The 25,855-nt window shown below is 38.0% G+C and overlaps 1 protein-coding gene across 2 annotated transcripts; it reads right to left on the bottom strand.

The window, feature by feature from the left end:
* Positions 1 to 1,376: 1,376 nt before the first annotated feature.
* ubp1 (upstream binding protein 1) lies at positions 1,377 to 24,963 on the bottom strand. Of its 2 annotated transcripts, none has more exons than XM_051871845.1 (16): positions 24,199 to 24,963; positions 17,132 to 17,283; positions 16,964 to 17,040; positions 14,317 to 14,422; positions 14,063 to 14,169; positions 11,544 to 11,762; positions 11,315 to 11,425; positions 9,702 to 9,815; positions 8,490 to 8,596; positions 8,344 to 8,398; positions 7,198 to 7,291; positions 6,638 to 6,728; positions 6,414 to 6,535; positions 3,992 to 4,134; positions 3,109 to 3,160; positions 1,377 to 3,018 (listed from the first exon to the last, which is right to left on the bottom strand). In XM_051871845.1, the coding sequence occupies exons 1-16, from the start codon at positions 24,312 to 24,314 to the stop codon at positions 2,981 to 2,983; spliced, it is 1,704 nt and encodes a 567-aa protein (XP_051727805.1). In that variant the 5' UTR covers positions 24,315 to 24,963; the 3' UTR covers positions 1,377 to 2,980. The 2 variants fall into 2 exon arrangements, with proteins under 2 accessions (XP_051727805.1, XP_051727806.1); XM_051871846.1 differs by having other exon boundaries at positions 11,610 to 11,762; positions 24,199 to 24,962.
* Positions 24,964 to 25,855: the final 892 nt, after the last annotated feature.

Here is a 25,855-nt window from a genome sequence, read left to right as displayed (position 1 = left end):
AAATGCAGTGCATTTTCCTGCCCTTTTTTGATTGACAGCATATATCGGCCCTGACTATCTACTGTTTTTAAACTATCTATAGAATTTATCCAATGCTAAAATATTAGAGATGCACCAATATATCGGCCAATAATCGGTATCGTCCGATAAAAGCAAATTATCACACTAACGGCCGATACTAATTATTGGCCGATATATTGGTGCATCTCTAATATTTTAGCATAGATGCGACAAATTCAAATTTTTGCATTTAAATCATGTTTTTGCTGGATCTACCAAAGCCTTTGGTCTAAACAGGTGCATGGCAAGACTTGAGCTTTGAAGACCTATGAATCACTTTTCATAGTTTTTATTTAAAAATTCTCTAGCAATTGGACAATGGTCTCAGAAATTAAGAGAAATTCCCAGTTTGATCCATATAGGAATTCAGCAGTTCAAGGCTTTAACTATAGAGTAGGTAAGTTTACACTGACACATCTTACCCCATGACTTACCCGTTTAGTCATATTTATGGCCTATTACATACGGTTACCTATAATTCAGAAGCTTTGAAATAGTGATAAGCATCTTTTTATTGTGACAAATGGTATATTTCCTACATTGGTGTTGATTTGATTCTACAGAGGCGGTCTATTACATCATAATACGACAAAATTCTAAACGGGTCGTTTTCTGATTTAATAAATGCTGTTTTTGGACTAATGTGGGAGTTTTCAGTTCTGAAACTTACAGAATGTTTTTAAAATGACCTCTTACATGTCAAAAGATTAAGGAAATTTTGATTTCTCAATTCATGACCCCTTTAAAGTCACGTGCAACAGAAGTTGAAATAGTCTTTTCTTTCCTACTGTGGCGCATATATCCCAATGAAACAGCTTCTGAAACAAGGAAATAAAATGTAGGGCGGGGCTTGATTTAATCTATGGGGAATTGATTGGATGGTTGTGGTTTGCTATTGGTCGATCTCATGTGAGTGACAGGTTGCTCCGCCCTCGCACCAGTAAACGCATCACCAGAGAAGACGCTGAAAGAGGGAGGGGAAGTTATTTTGATTAAAGATGTGCACATGAATTAAAAATAAAGATCTGCACAAATAGATCTCATAATAAATACTGCAATATTTCATAAAAAGAATTCAAATTTGATTTCATGGTGACTAAATGCATACTATCACAAAATGGGATTTTGCATTATTAACTTTCTTAAAAAGTTGTCTCATTCATGTTTATATTTTTTTGACATATTTCTGAGCCTATGTTGTAAAAATTTAATTAGGAGCATTATTTTTACCACCCATTTCTCCTTGCACATAAAACAGCTAATAAATATCAAAATTATTACCCTTTCCGATTATAGTAAATACTCCAGAGACAATATATGAAAATTATTTTTATTTTGGTACAGGCATTAATTGTGTACATCTCAGCACCCCCTATGGTAGAGAGGCTTCTTTAGACAGACAGTGACATGAGGGCACCATGATCATCATCACGGAAACGCAGAGGACAGTCCGACGATCTGAGGAAGAGAACAACACACCTCTCTGTGTATTTAGACTTTGATCATTTGTTCAACCTGGAAACGTCACGTACACCAGAAGTCTAAGTGAGCATCCAACGACAGCAAGGTATCAAACGGCGTGACATTTTATTGTGGTTTCGGTTTCAGTGCAGACTTGGTCATTCCATTTTATTAATTTTTTTTTTTTTGTGGAGAGTTAAAAGGAGTCAACATTCTTACAACCATGCTCCTCTATATAAAGTGGCAATAATAAGCACAGTACATGCCAAAGCACAGCTGCCCGATACATGACTACTGAGTCAGTCTCTATTCAAGAAGGAGAAGAAAAAAAAAAAAAAAAGGCCGGCTGACCACAGCCATGACGGCTAGCTCTAACTGGAGCAGCTGACGGTAAACCACATGTGCATTGAAAAAAGCACCAGTCAACATCATATCCTAGGCCAAAAAGTTACAAGATAAAAGAATGCAAAGGCATTAAGGGAAACGTAATTAATGGAGGCTCGTGATTGTGCTCGTTTATTAATAATCGTGTTATAATCCGTGCCAGGAGCTACTATAAAGGGCAGTAATAGTTCCCAGGCACAGAAAATATGAAGCACAACCATCACAATCTAAAAACCAAAAAAAATCCCATTATTTAATTATATTCTTCTGACACTTAATTCATCTGGCTAAGCACAAAGTAAAACGAACAGAATATAGTCAACAGAAATGATGGCACCAGAAACGATTGGTCTTGAGAGAGGAACTGGAAAACGATATCAGCACTGACGAGAGTAGGATACAACCAAAACTTCTCACAACCGAACTCAAACTCAAGGAATTATTTCATCCAGACAGACATAAAGACGTCCTGCGCATGCCTAAGTCAGGACGCCTTTCCTCACAATTGAAAGAGAGGTCGTTACTATCTACCAAGGGGTTGCGATGGCGTCCGCAGGCCAGTCTGAAGGGGCAGGCAGTGAAACGGTTGACAACTCACAGACAAAAGGCGAACAAACTCAAGTAAGTACTGTACGTTCATAACTAGCAAAGTGAGGACAGAGTCTGAGCACGGCCGTATCGCGGCGCCGGATGCTCGGATTCTTCCACGCTTAAGTAAAAGTGGTCACAATTCTCCTCCACTTCCTTGCGGTTTCCGCTCACCTCCATCCCCTCCCGATTCAACCTTTAAAAACTCACTCGCACGCATACGTAAAAGCCCACCGCTTGCACACACTGGCATCAGTTTAAGTGTTTTCAATATGAAACAATTTACACACTGAAGTCAGATTCTAACAGTTAGGAGGCCCTGCCCAACCCCAGCTATCGCTCTCTCTCTCTCTCTCCGCAGAAGGAGAGAGAGATAAGGAAAGGAAGAGAGAGGAGGATGGAGGGAACATGCTCGATGCTCAAGAGCGGCAGTATGGAGCCTTGTGATGTCATCGCACTCTCTGCTTCGCGTGTTTTTGCAGCAGCTCTACTTCAGAACAAGGTGAAATCCATCAGTGGTATCATCTGAGGAAGAGCAAAAGTCATAGAGATGATGTGGAGAACGAGAAAAGCATTTTTAATGAAACTTTTTGGTGTTATTTAAACATGTTTCACCTTGTATTGTGCTGATGATGAAACTGCTCTCGTCGGGGAAGTTATAAACCATCTGTAAGCGAAAAAAGATTATCTTATATATAATTAGGATATATTTAAGTTACTAAAGTCTTGTTCATGCTACACAATCATCTGATTTGTTTTTCCAAAGGGAACTTTTGTGATTCAATATAGTCAATATCATTATTGCTATAGCAATTAGTAATTACTTTTATATTAAAATATAATACAGTAGCTGTCAATGTTGACAGCTGACATTGGCTTTGTAAGAATGTATTTTTTGTTATTAGCAAAAATAAATAAAGAATTTGCAGCCTGTCTTAACAAATCCTATTATTTATATGATGTACACTACTGTTCAAAAGTTTGGGATCAGAAATTAATACTTTTATTCAGCAAGGACACATTAAATTGATCAAAAGTGACATTAAAAAGCATACAAAAGATTTTTATTTCAAATAAATGCTGCTCTTTTGAACTTAATATTCATCAAAGAATCTTGAAAACAAAAATATGAAGCAGCACAACTGTTTTCAACATTGATAATAATCAGAAATGTTATATGTATATATATATATATATATATATATATATATATATATATATATATATATTTATGTCACTTTCTATTGGTTCATGCTGTTCCAATAATACATGATGTAAACATTCATAAAACAAATCAGTCACATGATGTTTCTCACTGACATGACCCACTTACTCATGGCAAATGAGAACAGGACAAAAAAAGTCCACAATGAAGTGTGTTTTATCTGTGGCATGATGCAAAACATTATTCAAACGAGCCTACATGGTTGGCCAACTTATTAGCGCCACCTGATAACAGGAAAAGAGAAGAGATTGTTTCAGGCTGCTCAGTGTTTACCTGGTCACTGAGTAGTATGTGTATCCCTGTCGGCCCCTGTTTGTAGACTTGGTTGATGTGGACCAGCGGCAGCGCCAAGACACTGGAGATTTTCCTAGTAAGCTCACAAGCGGTCATCTCCTCAAGGTAAAGAGCATGGTAAACTAAACACAAACACAGACACGCTTTAAAACAATACCAATGATGACAGAGGTTTGAACACTTCACAGGAGAAAACCTAAATTATTATTACCGTGTAACAAAATAAAGTGTTGCTCAATTTTACATTAGCCTATGATGCTGTGTGATAAAACAATAGTAAAAGTATTTTTCGAATCAACAACCATTTGTGAATGTCTGCAGAATTCATACTTTTAGACTTGCTGTAATAAGGTAACCTGATTATTTTTTTGGTAAATGAGTTTTGGTCTGACCACAGAGGTTAAACTGTGCTACGTAAGTCTGTTATTAGAAGTGGCTGTAGAGAGAACGGTGTCGGATGTGAGTTGTGGTCTTGTTGCTGTCAAGTCACATTTATTTATATAGTGCTTTATACAATACATCATACGTTTAAAGGGTTAGTTCACCCAAAAATGAAAATTCTGTCATTAATTGCTCACCCTCATGTCGTTCCACACCTGTAAGACCTTCATTCATCTTCAGAACACAAATTAAGATATTTTTGATAAAATCTGATGGCTCAGTGAGGCCTGCATTGACAGCAAGATAATTAACACTTTCAAATGCCCAGAAAGCTACTAAAGATGTATTTAAAACAGTTCATGTGACTACAGTGGTTCAACGTTAATGTTATGAAGTGACAAGAATACTTTTTGTGCAGCAAAAAATAAATAAATAAATAAAAAAAGAAATTACATTATTCAACAATATCTAGTGATGGGCGATTTCAAAACACTGCTTCATGAAGCTTCGAAGCTTTACGAATCTTTTGTTTTGAATCAGTGGTTCGGAGTGTGTATCAAACTGCCAAAGTCACGCCCCCCAGTGGTGAACCATTGAAATTTCCCAACACTTGACTTAACGAAGCATCGTTTACAGGAAATCACGTGACACTGGCAGTTTGACACGCTCCAGACCACTGATTTGAAACAAAAGATTTGTAAAGCTTCGAAGCTTCATGAACCAGTGTTTTGTTGTTATTTTGGTTTTTTTTGCCGCACAAAAAGTATTCTTATCGCTTCATAACATTAAGGTTGAACCACTGTAGTCACATGAACTGTTTTAAATACGTCTTTAGTAGCTTTCTGGGAATCTGAAAGTGTTAATCATCTTGCTGTCAATGCAGGCCTCACTGAGCCATTGGATTTTATCAAAAATATCTTAATTTGTGTTCTAAAGATGAACGAAGGTCTTACGGGTGTGGAACGACATGAGGGTGAGTAATTAATGACAGAATTTTTATTTTTGGGTGAACTAACCCTTTAATGTTGATTTCTGTGTCAAATGTCAGCTATTATTGTGTTTTGTTTTAGTGGTCAGCATGAGGAAGATATTGTTTTTTTTCTCATTGTGGCTTTTGCTGCATGTTTATCATTTAATAGTTTGGGTTAGGTAAGATTTTTTAAATGTTTATTAAAGTCTCTTATGCTCACCAGTTCACTGACTTGTGCTCATCATGCATTTACTGAACCAAAAATACAGTAAAACTGTGAAATATTATTACAATTTAAAATAACAGTTTTCTATTGTAATATATTTTAAATGTAATTTATTCCTGTGATCAAAGCTGAATTTTCAGCATCATTACTCCAGTCTTCAGTGTCACATGATCCTTCAGAAATCATTCTAATATGCTGATTTGATGCTCAAGAAACATTTCTGATTATTATTAATGTTGAAAACAGTTGTGCTGCTTCATATTTTTGTGGAAACTGACTTTTTTCAGGATTCTTTAATGAAAAGAAAGTTCAAAAGAACAGCATTTTTTAGATAGATTTTTTTTTGGTAATTTAATGCATGCTTGCTGAATAAAAGCATTACTTTCTTAAAAAAAAAAAATCTTACTGACCCCAAACTAGTTTGTCTCTCATGTCTGTCCAACAATTTTCAAATAGTTTAAACACTGTAATATAATAGCCGAATGTGTAACGCTTATGCTCAAATTCCTTCAAATTCAGTAATCATTAGAAAAAGGTTCACTAATGTTAATTCCCAACTGATGCCATTTAATGTCACCGATGTAAAAAAAAAAAAAAAAAAAAAGTGTCAGCTTATGGTTTTTATCATGTGTTATATAGTGCATCAGGAAAAGGAAGTGAACACATTTCTGTTCATCAATGACAGTACTTTGTTGAAAGTTCATTATGATTGATCAAGCAATTCTGTGTTGCTGAATGATGCTGCACTGCAAAACAACAGATGCTCAGCGATTCTGGTGTGTTAGGAATGGATGTGTAAGTTTCAAGAATTGATATTTATATACCAGGTATGGATGTTGGACTGCTGTGTTCGCCGTTTTTGCAGTGGCCCCGTTTCCCCAGCAGAGGGCTCTCGCTCTGAGACGCTTCCAGAGACACGTAGACCGTGAGTCTGGGACGCACCGCTCTGTACAGGAACACAAACAAACACACTGAATTCTTCAGTTCACTCTTTCATAATTGTAAGAAAACATCAATTATATTTAGCGTCACTCTTTTTTTATCGTACCTTGATTTAAGTGCATTGTAGAGTCTGATTCCATCGGCTGCTCCACAAATTTGGACTAAATCCTCACGAGTTAATTTCAGTAGATCAGAACCTAAGACGGGAAAACACTCATATCAAATCCGTATCATTATTAACTACTTTTAGTTTGATGTTGAGTGTCTGTTTTGGTGCTGAGTATTGACATTTCACTATAGTGATTAAATTCTGATTCAGAAACTCCCGATGCCACTAAATTCCAATTCTGATTCAGTCTGATTTGAGATTTCTGTTGAAATGTAAATTTTGCTTATGTCTGAAAGAGATTCTCTCATTCTCTAATTATACAGGCAAGTGTTTCAGACTGATTCACACTGATAACTGATAACCATTCATTAAAAGATCCAGTTCATATGAGTCATTTGTTCGTGAATCAGAATATGTTGCATGTTTGTTTTTACGTACAGCTCGTCAGCACAGCTAAAAATCGATATCAGGATCACAAAAGGAGACAGATATTTTTACCCAGCCCTAGTGTAGTTTATTTTTTGCAACAAAAACTGTTCATGTGCATGTGTAAATACCTGAGAAATGGGTGAAAATACGACTGTATGAGTTGAATCTGTTCTTAAGGAGCCACTTCTGTGTGTCCTGTATAGAGGCTGTGGGACTCAGAGACTGCAAGAAGTTCACAGATTTAATTATTTTAATTTTAAAGGTGTAATTGCAATTTAAGGTGCAAGTTAAAGGATTAGTCCACTTTCAAATAAAAATTTCCTGATAATTTACTCACCCCCATGTCATCCAAGATGTCCATGTCCTTCTTTCTTCAGTCGAAAAGAAATTAAGGTTTTTGATGAAAACATTCCAGGATTTTTCTCCTTATAGTGGACTTCAGTGGTCTCCAAATGGTTGAAGGTCAAAATGTCCTACGCCTTCCCTATTCAATTTATGGAACGAATGCGGCCACAGTTCCGTTTTTTCCGTAAGTTGAATAGGGAAGGCGTAGGACATTCAGCGTAAGCTTTTTGAAGAATACGGAATCACGTTCTGGTGGATGCATATGCTTTATGGTGCTTATAAAGCATATACATTTTGATTTTTTTTTTAGAAAATGTCCAATCGTTTCGCTGGATAAGACCCTTATTCCTCATCTGGTATCGTTTAAAGCCCTTTGAAGCTGCACTGAAACTAATTTTGACCTTCAATCGTTTGGAGACCACTGAAGTCCACTATAAGGAGAATAATCCTGGAATGTTTTCATCAAAAACCTTCATTTCTTTTCGACTGAAGAAAGAAGGACATGGACATCTTGGATGACATGGGGGTGAGTAAATTATCAGGAAATTTTTATTTGAAAGTGAACTATTCCTTTAACATATAGTAATATGTAGTACCTTTTTAACAATTATGTACGTCCATATCAGATTTAGGGCCAGATTTACTAACAGCTTGTACCAGCGCAAACCCTCATTTGGCTTTAAAAAAACTGAGCTGCTGTGTTTGTGTTCTTTAATTTGCACATTGTAAGTAGATCAGCTGCAGAACTATCCACTTCCATCAGTGCTTTTATGGGATTGCGGTCTCACACTAGTTTGCCCTGTTTAGTAAATCTGGCCCTAAACCTTCAGTTACATCAGTAGCCTAATAAAAGCTGATTTAGCTCTGGTCAGATGCAACATAAAAATGCATCTTTAAGACAAAATAGTAAAAATATGATATACACTAACCTCCACAGACATGAGACTACCAAGATCCCCTTGGTGGTTAGGTGAAGAGGACTCACTAAAAACAAAAGTAAAAGCATTAGACAATGTTTAACTGTGGATAATGGCACACTGTAAAGGAAACACAGAGAGCTTCATGAGTGTGTCACCTGTCTGGTACTGTGCTGCTAGTGCTGTAGGTGTTTGTGCTGGAGGTGAAGGTCGGTGTAGCTGCTGTATTGGGGTTGACGTACGCATTATCTGGCCATGGAGAGCACTACAATGGGAGAAAGAGAGATATGTGAGAAGTCAAAGATGATCCTAAATAAAAATGCTAGTGTTAAGCTCTGATGTCAGACGACCCTGCTAGGGCTGCCCCCGACAGAAGATTTTTTGTTGACTGGTGGTCATTTATTTAAGCCATTAGTCACATGTTTATAATATTAATGTATGTGTAATATTATATATGTAACATTGAGCCTTTAAAATATCAATTCTGTGTCAGAAAAAAAACAGAAAGGAGACTGTCTGAACATTTTAATAATTTATTAATAAACTACTGTTTTCTGAGTCTGTGTCGGCTGCAAAGATGCAGTTTACGACGCTGACTCTCATCTCTGCAATATTGTGGATGTGTCTACAGAGAGAAATGCACGTTAAGTTAAACATCATGCAGTAAGTGTGGTACTAATTTACCTTGCACACTCCACACGAACACTCGGATAGCGCACTTTTATCTAGGGGTGCATCTCAATAAGCTCCCTAGGTCATGAATCAGTATATAGTGTACACAAATTTCAGCACTGGTAAGTACAGTAGGCTCAATACACATTGGGATACTGATAGTGACATGACAATATCCTTGTTAAGATTGCACCGGCGGATGGATGAGGGAAACTGCTAAATAAGTTTTGAGGGTGATTTATTGGTGTCACACCGGAAAGTCGCAATAAATGTGCAATAAAAAGTAAAATAAACAAAAACTGTACACTATTTACAATATATAACAAAATGAGCTAAATCCAAAGATCTGATCTGCGTATACAGTAAGCTCAAACACCACATACTACAAACAGCACTTCCCACTAGTATTCTGTACTGCGTTCCTGGAGCCATTTTATAGGCTTGACTCCTCCCGTACCATTCTAAAAGGCATGTATACTTCACATACACACACATACGCCGTGGTAACAATATGTCCGTTATTAAGTATTTTTTCTGCAATCAACACAACTCATCAACTAACGTTTGGTCGACTATTAGGGGGCAGCCCTAGACCCGGTACACGCTGACAAAGGAGACTGATCTACAAACAAATATGGACAAAGTTTTGGAGTCTGGTATGAGTGAACTGAACACAGCAGAGGTGAGTGGGTGCTTACACTTCCTCTCTTGCTTTTGGCGATGGAATCACCACAGTCTGCAGGAAGTGTCCGCTTGCTGGATTTCTTTAGCTCATGTTCCACAGCCTCCTCAATCACAGGCTCCAATCGAGTCTACGCAAACACACCCAAGTGAACACATTAGTCAAACAGACACACATGTATATTTGAATCAAGTTAAAAGAGAACAAAGGCTGCTTCCGAAATCGCATACTCTCTTTGCATACTTCACGATCGCTAACAAGTATGTTCAATATAGTACGAGTGTGTGTAGTATTAATGCAATCCGGACGTCATTATCATGTGACCTACCAGCGTCAGCTGCGTCGCTTCACTGTCATTAACAAATCCTCTCCCGTGGCCTCATGGGATAGTAAAGTGTCTATTGTATGCACATTTCAGGAGAAGTAGGTCACCCGGGTACTTTTCACCTACTCTTTTATGAGTACTGTGAATTCAGATATGCTTCTTTTGTGACTTACTGTTTTTTGCCTACTATATAGTAGGGAAGTATGCGGTTTCGGATGCAGCCGAAGTCTTTTTTAAAATTAAATACCTAAAAAAAAAACAGTTTTGTGTGTTTTGGCATTTTTCCTACTGAAACAAGAAGTTCAGGAAAAACATATTAAAGGGCTCGTCCCTTCTTTTTTTTTTTTTTTAAACAGCCGATTTATGAGTCACAGCCATGAACCGTGATTTGCTATTTCCTAGATACTATAAGAGATATATATTCATACTCTAAAAAGCTTCAACCCTTTAGAAATTAATAGTATGTCTGAAATGATGTACTTTGACATTAGGGATGACACAGTGAGGAAATTTGCACACCGGTAAATAAACCGGTATTACCGATAACACCGGGGGATTGGGGGGTGGAGCTATTGTATATAATTTGCATGCAACATTGTGCGAGGGATTAAAATCGCTTTTAAATGTGCGCTCGCTTTCGAATTCGCAATCACGCGTACTTTGGCGGTACTGACCGCACATTTTACAAGATAAGATATTTATCAATGACGCTCAGGATCTGTTACGCACCAAATCCTCTGTCCATCGTCCTGTCAGTCATCTCTTCTTACTCTCATCATGTGAAATCTGACTCCTGCTGCACTGTGCTGCGACTCTGCAGCTCGTGCTGTATGTGGAGCAGAGATGCTTTCAGTTTATAATTGTAGTGTCGATTGTCCAACTGAACTAAATTATTTTTATGTCTATTAAAAAGCAAAACGGCAGTGGCGGCGATGGGCAAATAATGTAATTGGTGTACGAACACCATGTAACACCGACTACCGCAGCAAGCCTTTTTGACATAAGATGAAGACTCCAGTCAGTTTATTTTAGGCCTCAGATATTAAATTCGACATAAGGTGATTTTCCTGGCATATGCTGACTGTAACATGACCAGCTAAATACTATTAACTTTATCTCAGCAACCCCTTATTATCAGACAGGTGAAACATCTATGAATAGGCTATTTTTACAATCAGTAGCCAACACTTTTTATGCGATTCTACATCCACAACAATAGGTGTCAGTGTAAAGTCCAAGATCACTGTTATATCATTGTGTAGGAAAACAAACAAGCCAACAAAACGTTACTTAAATATTCTTGCCTCTGACAAAATAGTGGTATCATAAGAGGGCTGGTATTTCTCTTTCTCCTGCGCAGTCCGTTTCTCCATCTTCTCTCTGTCTGTTTTTTGTTTTCTGTCTGCTCCCTTTGGCTGTTTATAGCAAGATATGAAACACTTTAGTGCTCAATGTCACATTAATGATTCAAAACAAGCTTTCTAACAACATAATCATTCGTTATAGTAAAAATAAGGGGGTATGAATTCAAACCTGAGGTCTGTAACCAAATATACATTTCCTTGTATTTGATGCATGCTTGCATGCATGTGACGTCACCTTAAAGACTTTGATCTGGCAGCTGGCAGAGTGCAGGTGCTCAGTATATTCTCCACTTTCATTTTGTTTAAAGGTGTCAATCTGGATCCGGAATGGAACTCCTTTCTCTCCGCCATGTTTCCGTGGGGTGAACTCTGTACTGATGCAATGAACCTTCAACGAGAGAAGGAAGGAAAGAAAGATAATTAATGTGGTGCACATGATCGCTTCCTGGAGCAGCTTTGTTATTATCTTTGGCGTGCATTGCATTATTTCTGCACAGATCAGTTTTTAATCAACTTGAATGATATTCATATTTTTGAAACTTGATCAGATGCTTCCAAGGTCAAGAGATAATGTCAGTGGACCAAATCAGACACTCTCCAACACGTCTGGGACATTAAGATCTCAAACATGCCTGACTCTGTTGGCACAACATCTGCGTAGCTCCTTTGAATGTGAGAGAGATTTCTGGCCAAAGAGATTGTGCTCCAGGCATGCTCTATTCATTAGCTACACCAAACAGCTGTGGGTATCTTGACAGCGAGCACTAAAATTGACCTGAACAATATGCACCAGTAAATGTCTAACTGCATATTGATGTGCTTATACTTAGTAATATTATACAGGTGCATCTTGCATAAGAAAGTCAAGCAGACAGCGAATGGATATTATTCAACCAATAGCATTTAATGTCCAGAATATGAATGCAACATTACCAAATCAGTCTAGATATCAATGTCAGTTAAAATTTCACAATTCTAAATACTAATTTCCACCACAGCAAAAAATAACACTGATATAGAATAATAATAATAGTTATTTTTTGTTTAACTTGTGGTATTGTTGTTCGATTAATATTATAATTAGGGCTGTCAATTTGTAATTTTTAATGCATTTGATGCCTATGTAGGTCATCTGACATTTCATACAGTTGATTCATGATGAATATGACGCAACAACTCACTACGTGAAGGAGCCTATAAAATGCAGTCAAAAAAATTCTCTAAAATTCAAGATATTGGGGCAAAAATGCCCATTTGAGTTGTCATCTCATATTTAGATCATATGAGTTAAGAAATATCACACGAGTAACGAGTGCAATATTACACGAGTGCTGTTTTTGTCCCAAATATAATGAGTGCAAATGCAATAGCATTTTATACAACAGTTCAGTAAATAATAAGTTAATATTGTGTTATTTTACACACAATATTGTCTGTTTTGTTTAATTTTGCCAATGAAACAGAACAAGCCAAGTGAAACCAATGATTCAGCGGACCATTCATAAAAGACTTGTTGGACTTGAAGCAGCGCTAATTTTATTTAAAAATTAATTTCATATTTCGATATTAATTAAAAAAAATAAATAAAAATTAAAGGTATAGTTCACCCAAAAATGAAATTTCAGTCATCATTTACTCAACCTCATGGTCCAAAAGTTCATGTGTGATAACAATGTTGATTCAAATAAAATATTTCTTTCTGAAGCTACTTTTTGTAAGGTCTATTTGATGCTTTACACAATAATGACTTAAATCTTTTGGGGTTCATTTCTCAGCCAAAATCGATGTGCAATTAAATTGTGATTAATGAGATTAATTTACAAATCGACAAGTACAAGTCCTAAAATGTGTCAAATTGGCTGTAAAATAGTGTCATTTTCAGCTTTTGATTTCCTTGTTGATTATCTTCAGGTCTATGCAGAAACATATTATGTACAATGTTGCAAGTTGCAACGAGCAAGATGTAAAACATTTTGTCCTCTGCCTCAAACTACTGGGTAACATTTCAAACTGAAACACTTTATTGTTTCTTTAAAGTCACCATGAAATCAAAATTGTTTTTGATTTTTTTTTGCAGTATTTATTATAAATGATTTATCCATGCACAATTTTTTAAAATCACGTGCCCTCATTTAATCAAAATAATCTCTTCTCTGATGACGTTTACTGGTGCGAGGGCAGGGCAAGCTGTCACTCAAATGACATTCACCAATAGCAAACCACAACCAACCAACCATCCAATCAAAAGAGTGCTGCAGGGATGATATCAAAACCCGGAAGACGAATGGTTCCCTTAAGACTTTCCCGTGGGGTTTTATAATTTATGAGTAAAATAAGCTCTGTGGTAAACGTAAGTTGACGATACTTGAACGTTTTATTATTTTACAACCCTGTTATAAAAAGCCCAAGGAAAATCTCAACGGAACCAGTGGAGAATTAGTCTTCGGTGTTTTGATGTCATCCCAACAGCACTCTATTCCCCACAGACAAAATCAAGTCCCTCCCTACATTTTTTATTGTTCAAGAAGCCGTTTTATTCGGATATGAGTCATAATAGGGAAGGAAAGACTATTGAAACTTCTGTTTCATGCCAACTTTAACGTTTAAACTACCACAACACGACAGCGCGTTTGTGGTTTGATCTTAAATTCAGGGCAAAGGAGAAATTTTGCGAGTGCTTTTGTGTACCTGAACAAACACAGACGCTCGCTTGGAAAGATCCCACAGGAACTCTGCGGCGTTTAGCTGTGACGCGTGTGTGTGGGGCTCGGTGATGCCAACTGACATGGGGATATCTGTAACAGACACATGACGCACAGTAAATACTCCCTCTCTTGAGGCTTTATGCTGCTTTGAAATGCTTATCCTGATGAAACAAAAAGAAAAAAAGATTGAACAAAATGATGGAAGCAAACTAATGTAATCACACAACAAGCTCTCACCGATGTCGAGGAGGCGGTCGCCAGGCCGATTCCATTTCCAGCCCTCCAGCTGCTGATGCTCCATGTACTGAAGCCTTCGGTCATGGAAAACCACCCTAACTAAACTCTATAATTCACCCCAAACCAAACACACACAAACAAAACCATCAGGACAAGCAGCACTCTTAAAGAGCCATACACCACACCAGTCCTTCCTGCACCGCTGAATCTACAGCACCGCGGCTAAAGACTGTAGACTGATTTTGATGTTATAAAAAACATTATGTAAAAACGTTCATTGCATCTTCACATGCTGCACTCAAAAACAAACACACAAAGACTTGTGGTTGATTCAGTGAAGGATTCTTCAGACTGATTCAAAACAGTAATTTGTGATGTGATTCATTAAAAGAACTGACTCCTAAGAGTCATTTGTTCATGAATCAGACTTGATTGTTTACGTAGGAGGCAACGCAAGAGAAATATTGTCTATTTACTGTTCAAAATTTGGGGCGAGTAAGATTTCTGCTTTGAAAGAAAATATTTTTATTCAGAAATCATGCTTTAAAGGGTTAGTTAACTCAAAAATGAAAATTCATGGGTTTGGAACGACATGACGGTGAGTAATTAATGACAGAATTTTTCATTTTTGGGTGAACTAACCCTTCAATTGCATAAATTGTTGACAGTAAAGACATTTATAATGTTACAAAATATTTCTTTTTCAAATAAATGCTGTTCTTTTGAACTTTCAACATGGATAATAATAAGAAGAAATGATTACTGAGCAGCAAATCAGCAAATTAGAACGATTTCTGAAGGATCATGTGACTGAAGACTGGAGTAATGATGCTGAAAATTCAGCTTTGCATCACAGGAATAAATTAAATGTTTAAATATATTCAAATAGAAAACAGTTACTTTAAATAGTAATAATATTTCACAAAATTACTGTTTTTACTGTATTTTTCATTAAATAAATGCAGCCTTGGTGAGCAGAAGAGACAATAGTGTATTTTTTTTTTTTCCAATTCACATTTTTTTTACTTAATTGGTTAGCAATTTATTACAGATAAATGGCATCCAACAATGCCACAACACTGTTCACAAATAATTGAGCATTTTAATGTGGTGCTTCCATAAATTGTGTTGAAATTTTTGTGTATTAATCAATGCAATATTAGTCTTAAAACGCAGCCATTCACTTTCAGAGGTTTGTGAACCATTTAGTTATTATACAATAAAAAAAAACAAATCAATCAATAAATAATACAAAAACACTTAAATCTTAAAATAATCAGTATCATATTGGTCATAAACATATTGGCTGATCTTTATTTGTATTATTAAGCGAAACACTTTTTTTCTGACCAAATTCAACTGAGACTGCGAACTCTTAACTTGAGTTAAATATAATGCTGCTGTCCGACAGAAACCTTGTATCTCCTTATTTTTATTTTATTTCATAAATCATTACTATTGGTCACCCTTTACGTCCATCTGTGGGTTTAGCAAATATTTAACCAATGAAAAGTATTAAAAAGAGCTTGTGACTAAACCTCATAACTTCACTGGATCCTCAAACTGTCAGTCAAACCTCAAAACTCCACCCACCTCTATTGTGAATGAAGTGCTGCACACTTTTTGGAGCATCTCTGCTTGTTTGCAATGCAATTATGCAAGGGTAAATAAAGTACAGAATTTTCTTTACTCTAGAAACACTATATAAAGACTGATGTTTTAAGTATTTGAGGAGCAGAGAAGAGTGTTTTAGTAGGGTGACCATATGTGCCATTTTACCAGGACGCGTCCTGTCCAGGATTTCTAAATTGCCTAAAATGGCTTGAGCCCTTGCCTCTTTAATCATGAAAGTGGTCATATCGATGTGCCCCGGAACACGATTTCTACACGGAGGTCTGTGCAAGCCACTGTTCTTATTGACAGTCTTCATGCAATGCATTAAAATGTTGTCGTATTTGCAATGCTTTGACCGTTCTCTGTAGATCCAGCCTTCTCGCAAGCCACGATTGGTCGATTATGTATAATGCACGCTATTGGGCAAATTATTTTTCAGTCATTACCTTCCGCAAATATGAAAACAAAACCAAAACTGGGACATTTTATGCAACTTAGAAATCCTGGACAGGACGCGTCCTGGGAAAATGGCACACCCTAGTTTTAGTCTAGCATTTGTCGTCGAGAATACTGTCTTAAACAGCCTTTGTGAAGCACTTTATCTTTTATAACATGAGATTTTGGTCAAATGACAGAAAAACCTGAGCGCCCACATAGCTATGATAAACTTCATAACCTGTAAGTTGATGAAAATGTAATGCTAATGATGGCCAAAACTCACGTATATCTGACATTCGCAGGTCAAAAACCTCGTAGCTCCATTTGAGCTTGACTTTGGTCAAATGTTAATAATGTAATGACACGTGCAAGTGTCTAAACATATATAAAGCCACGATATTAACTTAGTGAGTGTTTATTTAAAAAAAATAGTGCTTTTTTCATTTCCTGAAAAGCAGCGGTTTTGGACATACAAGGCCTCCGCCCAACAGCGATAATCTATTTAGCCACAGTGCTGTAGATTCACTGATGCAGGAGACGCCACACCACATAAAACCACAAGCACGCTGCACTGACAAACCTCATAATCTCTCACCTTCACAGTTTTGTTGTTGAGTTCAGGCATCTCCCCTATTTTCCTGTTATCAAGCAATCGGATCTCATAAGACTGGCCTACATGGGAGGGGAAAGTGTGTTATTGAAGACCTTCTCTGTGTGTTCTTGCAAGGATAGAAAAAGAAACGTCAGGTCCTGAAAACCATACCTTGGTTTAGGTAGGTGAGCGTCTCCTCGTGCAGTTTCACAGCAGGGGAGGTGGCGGCACACAGCACGTACTGAAACGGAGGATTCTTGGTGTCAGACTCCACAGGGACGCTAACATCTTCCTGCTTAAAGATGGGCAGAGCCAACACATCACTGAGAAACAAAGACAGACACACAGAGAAACAGAAGTTATGAAACGGTGAATTATATCGGTTAGGACCACAGACCCTCTCTAGTCAGCATGGTTGTCATGGAAACAGGTATATAGGGAGCCCCCCCACCTGTTTTCACCTATAGACACTTTGAAAACCACACTGACACACATGATCGCTGAACCACAAACAGAGCAAATGTTCTCATCAGACTACTGGGAAATGAAAGTAAAAAGGAGGTCACAAATCTATGGATTTACAAACATATTAATACACTACTGTTCAAATGTTTGGGGTCAGTACAATTTTTTTTAAAAATAAAAAATTATCTGTATTTTAGCAAGGACGCATTAATTATGACAAGTAAAGACATTTATAACTAAATATTTCTATTTCAAATAAATGCAGTTTCTATTCATCAAAGAATCACGGTTTCCACAAAAATATTAACTGTTTTCAACATTGATAATAATAAATAATAAGCTTATTAGAATGATTTCTGAAGGATCATGTGACACTGAAGACTGGAGTAATGATGCTGAAAGTCCAGCTTTGATCACAGGAATAAATTACATTTTAAAATATAGTAAACAGTTATTTTAAATGGTAATAATATTTTAAAATATTGCTGTTTTTACTGTATTTTTGATTAAGCCTTGGTGAGCAGAAGAGACTTCAAAAAAATCTTCCCGACCACAAACTTTGTGCGTCAAAAAAATTAATAACAATTAAAGTGTCCCTATTACACTATTTTTTAAAGTTCCTAATTTTGTTTTGGAGTCTTTTACAATAGGTTTACACGCATCCAAGGTCAAAAACACTTTCATTTACCCATAATATACATTGCACATCACCTCATTTCTCAGAGTCTGAAAATGGTTCGTTCGAAGTCTTTCTAAACCCCTCCTTTTTAAGAGCCTGCTCTGCTCTGATTGGTCAGATGGCCCAGCCTGTTGTGATTGGTCAACCGCTTACAGTGCAAGTCAGAAATGAAACGCCTATTACTATATCTGAATTCCAGCTCCGGAGGGTTCCTCAGCACTTGATACACATTGAAACGATATCAACAGGAACATTAGCGTTGGTTTTCTGTATCAATTCCAGCCTAAGTCCAACTCCTCATCCACTGGAAGTACATCAAAGTGGATTTGCAGCACAGAAACCAGCGTCTCAACATACCGACAACACGAACCAAACTCTTCTTCCAGTGGACAACAACTACAGTGTTTGAGGGCGGGTCAAAGTAGACGTTCACAAGCAGCCAATGAAGACCATAGGCTGGCATTATGCAAATTTGTTAGTTACACTGTTACATAGGTATGTAACAGGAAGTGAGAATTGTATTGCTGATGATTCATTTTGTCAGTTCAGAATCGATTCTTTCTTTAAGGAGAAAATAACTTTATTTGTCGTGCACTTTGATCTTTAAAACTTTGCAGAGCTTTTACACTTAAATTACACTGCATGAAAGGTAATATTCAAAGCAGCATAACTGGGGCACTTTAATAAACAATTATTTTACTCAAACATTAGAGGGTAAATAAATTCTGCCATGACTCCAGGCTTAAGACTTCTCTCCCACACTCACACATGTACGGGCGGTATCAGGCCGGTGCAGCGACATCTAAAGACGCTGAGTCAGTTAGCTGGCAGTATGCTTGTCATGACGTGACGTTTGTAACCGTGCGGCCCGCAGGATCCCTCCTGCCCACCAATCTGCAAGTGTTTTCTGAAATATGAGCAGCTAGACTGTAACATTCCGTTCCACAGCTGCTCATTCCACATGATCGCAAGTTAATCAGCATCTCACAACCTCATTCACCTCAACACGAAAACATCACATTGGCGTCCTGTCACAGGACTGACTTACAGATACTGTGAGAAAATGATAAGCATATCTCCATATCTGGATATTGAACCCTGTTCATTGAAAACACCCGCAAATGCAGAAGATGATGCAGTCATAACTGCAAGTAACATTCCTGTCCATATTTCCTAAAACTTCAACGGCTTATGCCATCAAAAGAAATATAATGGCAGCTGACATGAAAATTGCCACAACCTGCAGTGTAATGTGCTATAGTTCATTTACAGAATTAGTTCACTTCAGAATTAAAACCCCCATGTCATCCAAGATGTTCATGTCTTTCTTTCTTCAGTCAAAAAGAAATTAAGGTTTTTGAGGAAAACATTCCAGGATTTTTCTCCATATAGTGGACTTCAACAGGGACCAACGGGTTGAAGGTCCAAATGTCAGTTTCAGTGCAGCTTTAAAGAGCTCTACATGATCCCAGATGAGGAATAAGGGTCTTATCTAGCAAAACGATCGGTCATTTTCTTAAAAAAAAAAAAAAAAAAATTATATACTTTTTAACCACAAATGCTCGTCTTGCACTGCTCTGCGATGCGCCACGCATTACATAATCACGCTGGAAACGCACGTGTGACATAGGCGGAAGTACCGAGCAAGTGTTTACAAAGCAAACGTGCAAAGTCTAAGTCAAACATCCTTTACAAACCAAAAAAAGGTAAAACAACGATGTCAGATGATTTTGAAATTGGAGGAAAAAATAAGATGTTTGAGTTTTTTGCCCTACTGCAGTACTTCTGCCTACGTCACACGTGACCTTCCCAACGTGATTATGTAATGTGTGGCGCATCGCAGAGCAGTGCAAATTGAGCATTTGTGGTTAAAAAGTATATACATTTTTATTTTTTTTAGAAAATGACCGATCGTTTCACTAGATAAGACCCTTATTCCTCGTCTGGGATCATGTAGAGCTCTTTGAAGCTGCACTGAAACTGACATTTGGACCTTCAACCCGTTGAACCCTGTTGAAGTCCACTATATGGAGAAAAATCCTAGAATGTTTTCCTCAAAAACCTTCATTTCTTTTCGACTGAAGAAAGAAAGACAAGAACATCTTGGATGACATGGGGGTGAGTAAATTATCAGGAAATTTTAATGCTGAAGTGAACTAATCCTTTAAAATGTCTGAAAATTAATAAATAGCAGCCACGGACACTTTCCCTTATACTATTCCCTTTTCATGTAGGCTTTAACCTAAAAGTCTGTGGACAGGTTGTGCCTCAACTACCCATAAACACTGTCTGGTCGACGACCCTAATGCCAATAGAGCACCATGTCAACTGCAAATCTGCAGGGTGCTGGAAGAGCAGCAAGAAACTTGATATCACAGGGGGAGAGCATGTGAACAGCTTCCTTCCTCCAGTCTCACACTACAGCACTCCCACCAACACTCAACAAAACCTCCACAGAATGTGAACTGACGCTACTGTCTCGCACAGAGGATTTCAGACACTTGCACATGCACACTTGCAGAACAACAGAGCACTCCAGGGAAAATGCTGATGTTGCTCTTTCCACCACAACCTCCAGAAGGCCGCCACATCCCAGAGAAACTGTTCCATGGAACCTGACCTCAGGCGCATAATGTGTATTCCTATCACGCAGTGACCGTTTTTCAAACTCAAGGCTGAATGGGAATAGCTAGTGATTTGGAAAAGCTACAGTTTAAATATGCTGCAAAATGATCATTAATACCCCAATGAAGCTGACGTATGCAGGGGAACTGTGGTTTGCCTCTTCCAAAGATGTGGATGCTGAAGCACCTGGCATGCAGTTTTAATTCATGGAAAAACCAATGCATATCTATGAATAAAATGTTATCACTAGGATGTGTTGGACAACTTGATATTTAGTCAGATTCAACTGAATACCAGAAACAATAACACACAGAAAATACGAGATTAAAAGACATTTAATAAAGGAATATTTTCCAATCTGTATTTTTCTTTTTTTTTTTTTTAAATGAGTCTGACAGTAAAGGTGAACCATGTGATTTCTAAACGAATTAGAGACTTTCAATGACATTAATTAGTAGGACAAACCGGAAGAGTGCAACAGTGTCGGCCTATTTTTTAAACAGCGTTCTGGAAGAATTTTTTCCCCTTCTATAGAGAATAAAAAAATAAAAAAAAAGTGTTATAAGGCATGAACCAAACCAACCAGCAACAAGATGAATCACAATCTTTGATTTGAAGCAGAAAAACACTAGAAAATCAGTGCACCTAACAGCTTTATCAGAGAAAATCCCATGACAAAATGTAATTAAAAACAATGGATATATATGTATAAACAAAAAGGTTTTTTAACAAATTATTGATACAAATATGTAACCCTCTGGTGCTCTTCAGTCATTTTTTACCGAAAAAGTTTGTTTCATTTACGGACATGATTTGAAAGGTTAAATGGTCTTGAAAAAAAATAGTCATACTTGTGCTCCTCACAGTCAAAAATGAACGTATTGGAGATTAATGGGAGACGAATTTCATCTGGAGAAAACTTTTGGTACTGCGACCAAACCAAATCTTACTGAAAGCTCATTTTTTGAGATATCAAGCTCAAATTTGGAACAACTTGTTTAGATTTATGGCTTTGATTTTCTTGCAGTTTTACAGTAAAACGTGTTTTTGAAAATATATACTTCATATAAAAATTGTGCATTTTTTCATAATAAATGTAAAGTTCTGTAACTTTTTTTTTTTCACTTCAGCGATAATTTGCCTAGTGTCGTCTTTAAAAAGAGACCAAAGTTAAGTCTGTGCTCTAAAGCATTCAACATTTATGACAGTTTAAGTTGGAAATTTCATTTTCAGGTCCATGCTCAAAAAGTGAATAAATGGATTATAACTACAGCATAAAATACATCAAATCCCCTAAAAATACAAAATATTAAAATAAAAAAAATGATCAAACTAAAATATTTATAAAAATTTGGTCATTTTTGACCGACTCACAAAGAGCACCAGAGGGTTACGTACATCATTCGCAGAACTCATGGGAGTGGGCGGGACTAAAACGTTCTTTTGGCGTGATTTGCTTGTTTCGATTTGATTGGTGGCAATTTTTTGCAGAATCATGGGTAATGTAGTTTTTCACCAGGAATTCTGCTGTTGAATACATTAATTTTAAAAAGTTGAAATAATGGGTGCTGATGGCTTAAACAAGACCATATAACGCTGATTAACAGCCTCTTAGCTCACAGTAGGTCTGTCTTTAACGGTTTATAAGTTATCGCTCAAAATCAATTCCCCTTTGGAGAAAATTTATGGGATTTTTACATCCGGAGCCCAACTGTCACACACTATAGACCTTATTCGCCAGAGAAACAAGCACACAGCCGTCTTTAGAACTTTCTGAGGTAGCTCTGTTTATTTTTATGGCATCACTGTCAAAGAGTAATTAGCTGACACCGTTTTCAACTAAAAACTGAACTTTTTATGCATTTTGGGCATTCATTTAAGGCTGATTTACACTTCTGCAGCCAAGTCGTAGGCTGTGTGTAGCACGCGTAGCCTACGGCGCAACCTGACGTGCACCTCTCCAAAAATGTAACAATGCGTCAATTCTACGTGGACCGCAAGCGCTGTGATTGGTCTGCTAGAACCCCTCCCTCAGGTCAGAAATCGACACAGAAGTATAAATGAAAACCGACGTGTAGCATACGGCGTAGTCTCTACACCGTAGATCCGACACAGAACTATAAATCAGCCTTTACACAACAACGGCCTGAAATCACAAAGTTTTGAAAACGGTATCAAAATCAAAATTGTCGCCACGTAAACAACAAAAACGTGAATTTGTGAAAACGGTGACGTCATGCGCATGCGTATTACATGTCTAGTCTATAGGCGCAGTTTTTCTTTACAAAGTGACATCGCCATCTACTGGCCTGGCATGAATAATACAGCGTTTTTAATCGTTTTCGCGGATCCGTGTGAACGGGGATCGTTGTCGTCTGTACACGAAAAACATAAACGTAACATATACACGTACTACATATAAAAAGTATCCTTATAATAGCAGTTTTATGACCACAAACCGAACATCATCACCATAATGATTTTCTTCGAACAGGTTTCCTGAACCACTCCCCGTGCGCCATTGGTCAGTCAAACAAATAATCCTGCCCCCAGACTCATACCATTGGTTAGGCCAGTGTTGTTGCCTTGGGCTGGTATTGGGCCACGATATTTACATTTTTCGAGGAAAATGTACTGTTCAACTGTTAAAGGACTTGCCTTACTCAGTTGTCTTTGCATATTCAACTGGCATATGAATATTTGATCCAAGGAAATATTACACACTTCTCTTTTAATTTCCTTATTTTAAAGGCACTTAACAAAAAAATGCAGACAGATGCAAACTCTCAGGATATGACCTATGATCCTAAATATTGAATTAACTGTTTTAGAGTATCTCTAACAGCTCAATGACGTAATTATAGACGATTTGCTTCTATGCAGTATCATATGACGTAATGGAGTTCAACTTCGCCTCAATTTCTTCACTAAACGTTTTAACAACACACGCGAAGGGATAAAATTTAAACCGATTTCACATTTTATCAGTTAATTTCGTATCTCGGAACTGAATTCAAAGAACACCCTGTTCCAGGAAGTAACACTTACTTCAAAAGCGCTTGTTGTCGTTTCGGCATAACCACGTTATGGCTATTCGGAGGATATTCATTAATACTCTACAACCAGTTTGAAACTATTATCAAGCCTAGTTAGCTCTCAAAGATGGTCAGACAGCATTAAGGTGCAACTCGTTGTCTATTGTTTTGAGCTAGCTATAGCTACTCTCAATATATAGGCATATTTCATCAACCAGACGACAAAAACAATCTCAAGAATTGCCAATTTATGAATAAGGGTATCCAATTTTGAATTTCTGAAACCTCCTAACACAAACCGGTTGGAATCCCGAGGTTCGCAACGTAAACATTGAGAGCAAGACAGCTAGCCAACTAGCTCGCCGTCTTAGGTGCATCGCCCCCGGCTTAAGGACTCTTGGAAAGCTGCTGATCGGTTTGCATGCTGCTCTAACCTCATGCTGTACGCGCCAGCCCCGAGCTCCTGGCCGATGCCTGACAAACTGGCATCGAAGTCGTGCACGAGCCCGGACTCGATGGTCGCATCGTCCATCTTCAGCACCCACGCCATGGCGCCCAGATCCTTCTCCTCCGACTCTAACCGGAGCGCCGCCAGCTTCACCTCGTACAGACAGCACCTGCGCGGAGCTCGCGTTGCCGCAGTTAGTCCTACTAGAGTCGGTTAGGTGGCCACCCGCGGAAGGCTAGCTGTTGAAAGCAGGGCAAACAGCTCTAGCCCTGACTGCCGTGTACCTCGCCATTGCTTCAGTTTCACAGTAACAGAGGCGAGAAATAACAGTCTCGGGATGAGCTGAGGCGTCGCGAAGTCAACTCAACCCTCCCCGGAACACCGTATGATCCGTTTCCAGCTCCCGTATGTTATCCCGTATGCATCAGCACATCATATCTGTATGCGATCTTCCATTATATAAAAGCAGGGTGGGAGGACGCTGTTGACTGTCACCGCATTCACACGCAATGTCCGCTCGAGTAACTGGGCTGGCAGAGCTCGCTCGCTCGCGCGCGCTCATCTAATCCTAAACGCAGCACGGTGTCTTCACGCTCGCTGTCCTCCGAAAGCGTTCCCCTAATTTCATCGTGCTGACCCGCCTTGATCCTTCGGAAGAGGCCAAAGATCACAACACATCGACACGGCCCTCCGTCTGCCACCATTCAAACGCGAGATCGCTACAGCCGCAGCAGGGATCCGGGTCTGGAATCTGACAGCCAATCACATTGCTCTGCGAGACGCGCTCAGCCAATCGGCTTCCGAGTATCTGTCGTCATCGTCTCCCTGGCTCAAACCGGAGTCACTCTCAGCTTCCAAACAAAATATAACCTTTAACTTGCAGCGAATAAATTCAACGACACGTCACCTGGTGGAAGAAATGCAAATCTGTGGAATACTAGATTATATTTAAATTCATTTTTTATTCTTGCATTTTTGATCAAGTGTAACATATTTAAGTTCAAAAACGAATCTGAAGCTGATAGCGAAAATCCATTTCAGCATGGCCGTAAAATGACAAAATATAGACATATACAGATAGCTGCTTGCTGTCTGGAGATAATATAATGATTTTATCCCTTAAAGCTTATATATGATCGCCAAAATTACATATTTAAATGTTTTTTCCTGTGAAAAAAGTCTTTATGCCTTAAAATAGCTTAAATGTAACTCTACACCCATGGTTCATTTAGTATACGCAGACCTATGAATATGCTAATTAGCCCCGCCTCCACTCACGCGCACGAGCTCAGAGATCCACTCGGTCAACTTACTGTAGTAATCGCTGCACAATTTTATCGCTCTTTACAATGTCGGACACATAACGGTAATTAATATGATTAGCCTTTTGCTTGACTATGTTATCAAACAGCTAATAATGTGCTGCTAATGTTGACTCCCCTGCTTAAGAGCGGTCATAGGTAATGATATGCTAAAGCCCGCAGGCACATTGACGCGATTGGTTGCAAGGTAGTTTGTGACGTCACAAACACCAGCGATATCAAAACATGGTTTTGAAATTGATCACTGCAGTTTTAAAGAGAAAATACTCAGCAATGGTGTTGACTTATGAATTTGTACATGGTTTGTCTTAAAGCACCAGA

Source organism: Ctenopharyngodon idella, chromosome 19 (assembly GCF_019924925.1).
Source record: "Ctenopharyngodon idella isolate HZGC_01 chromosome 19, HZGC01, whole genome shotgun sequence".
Classification (NCBI taxonomy): domain Eukaryota; kingdom Metazoa; phylum Chordata; class Actinopteri; order Cypriniformes; family Xenocyprididae; genus Ctenopharyngodon; species Ctenopharyngodon idella.
The sequence above is the reverse complement of the archived record's forward strand: the minus strand, read 5'-3'. Positions and strand labels throughout refer to the sequence as shown.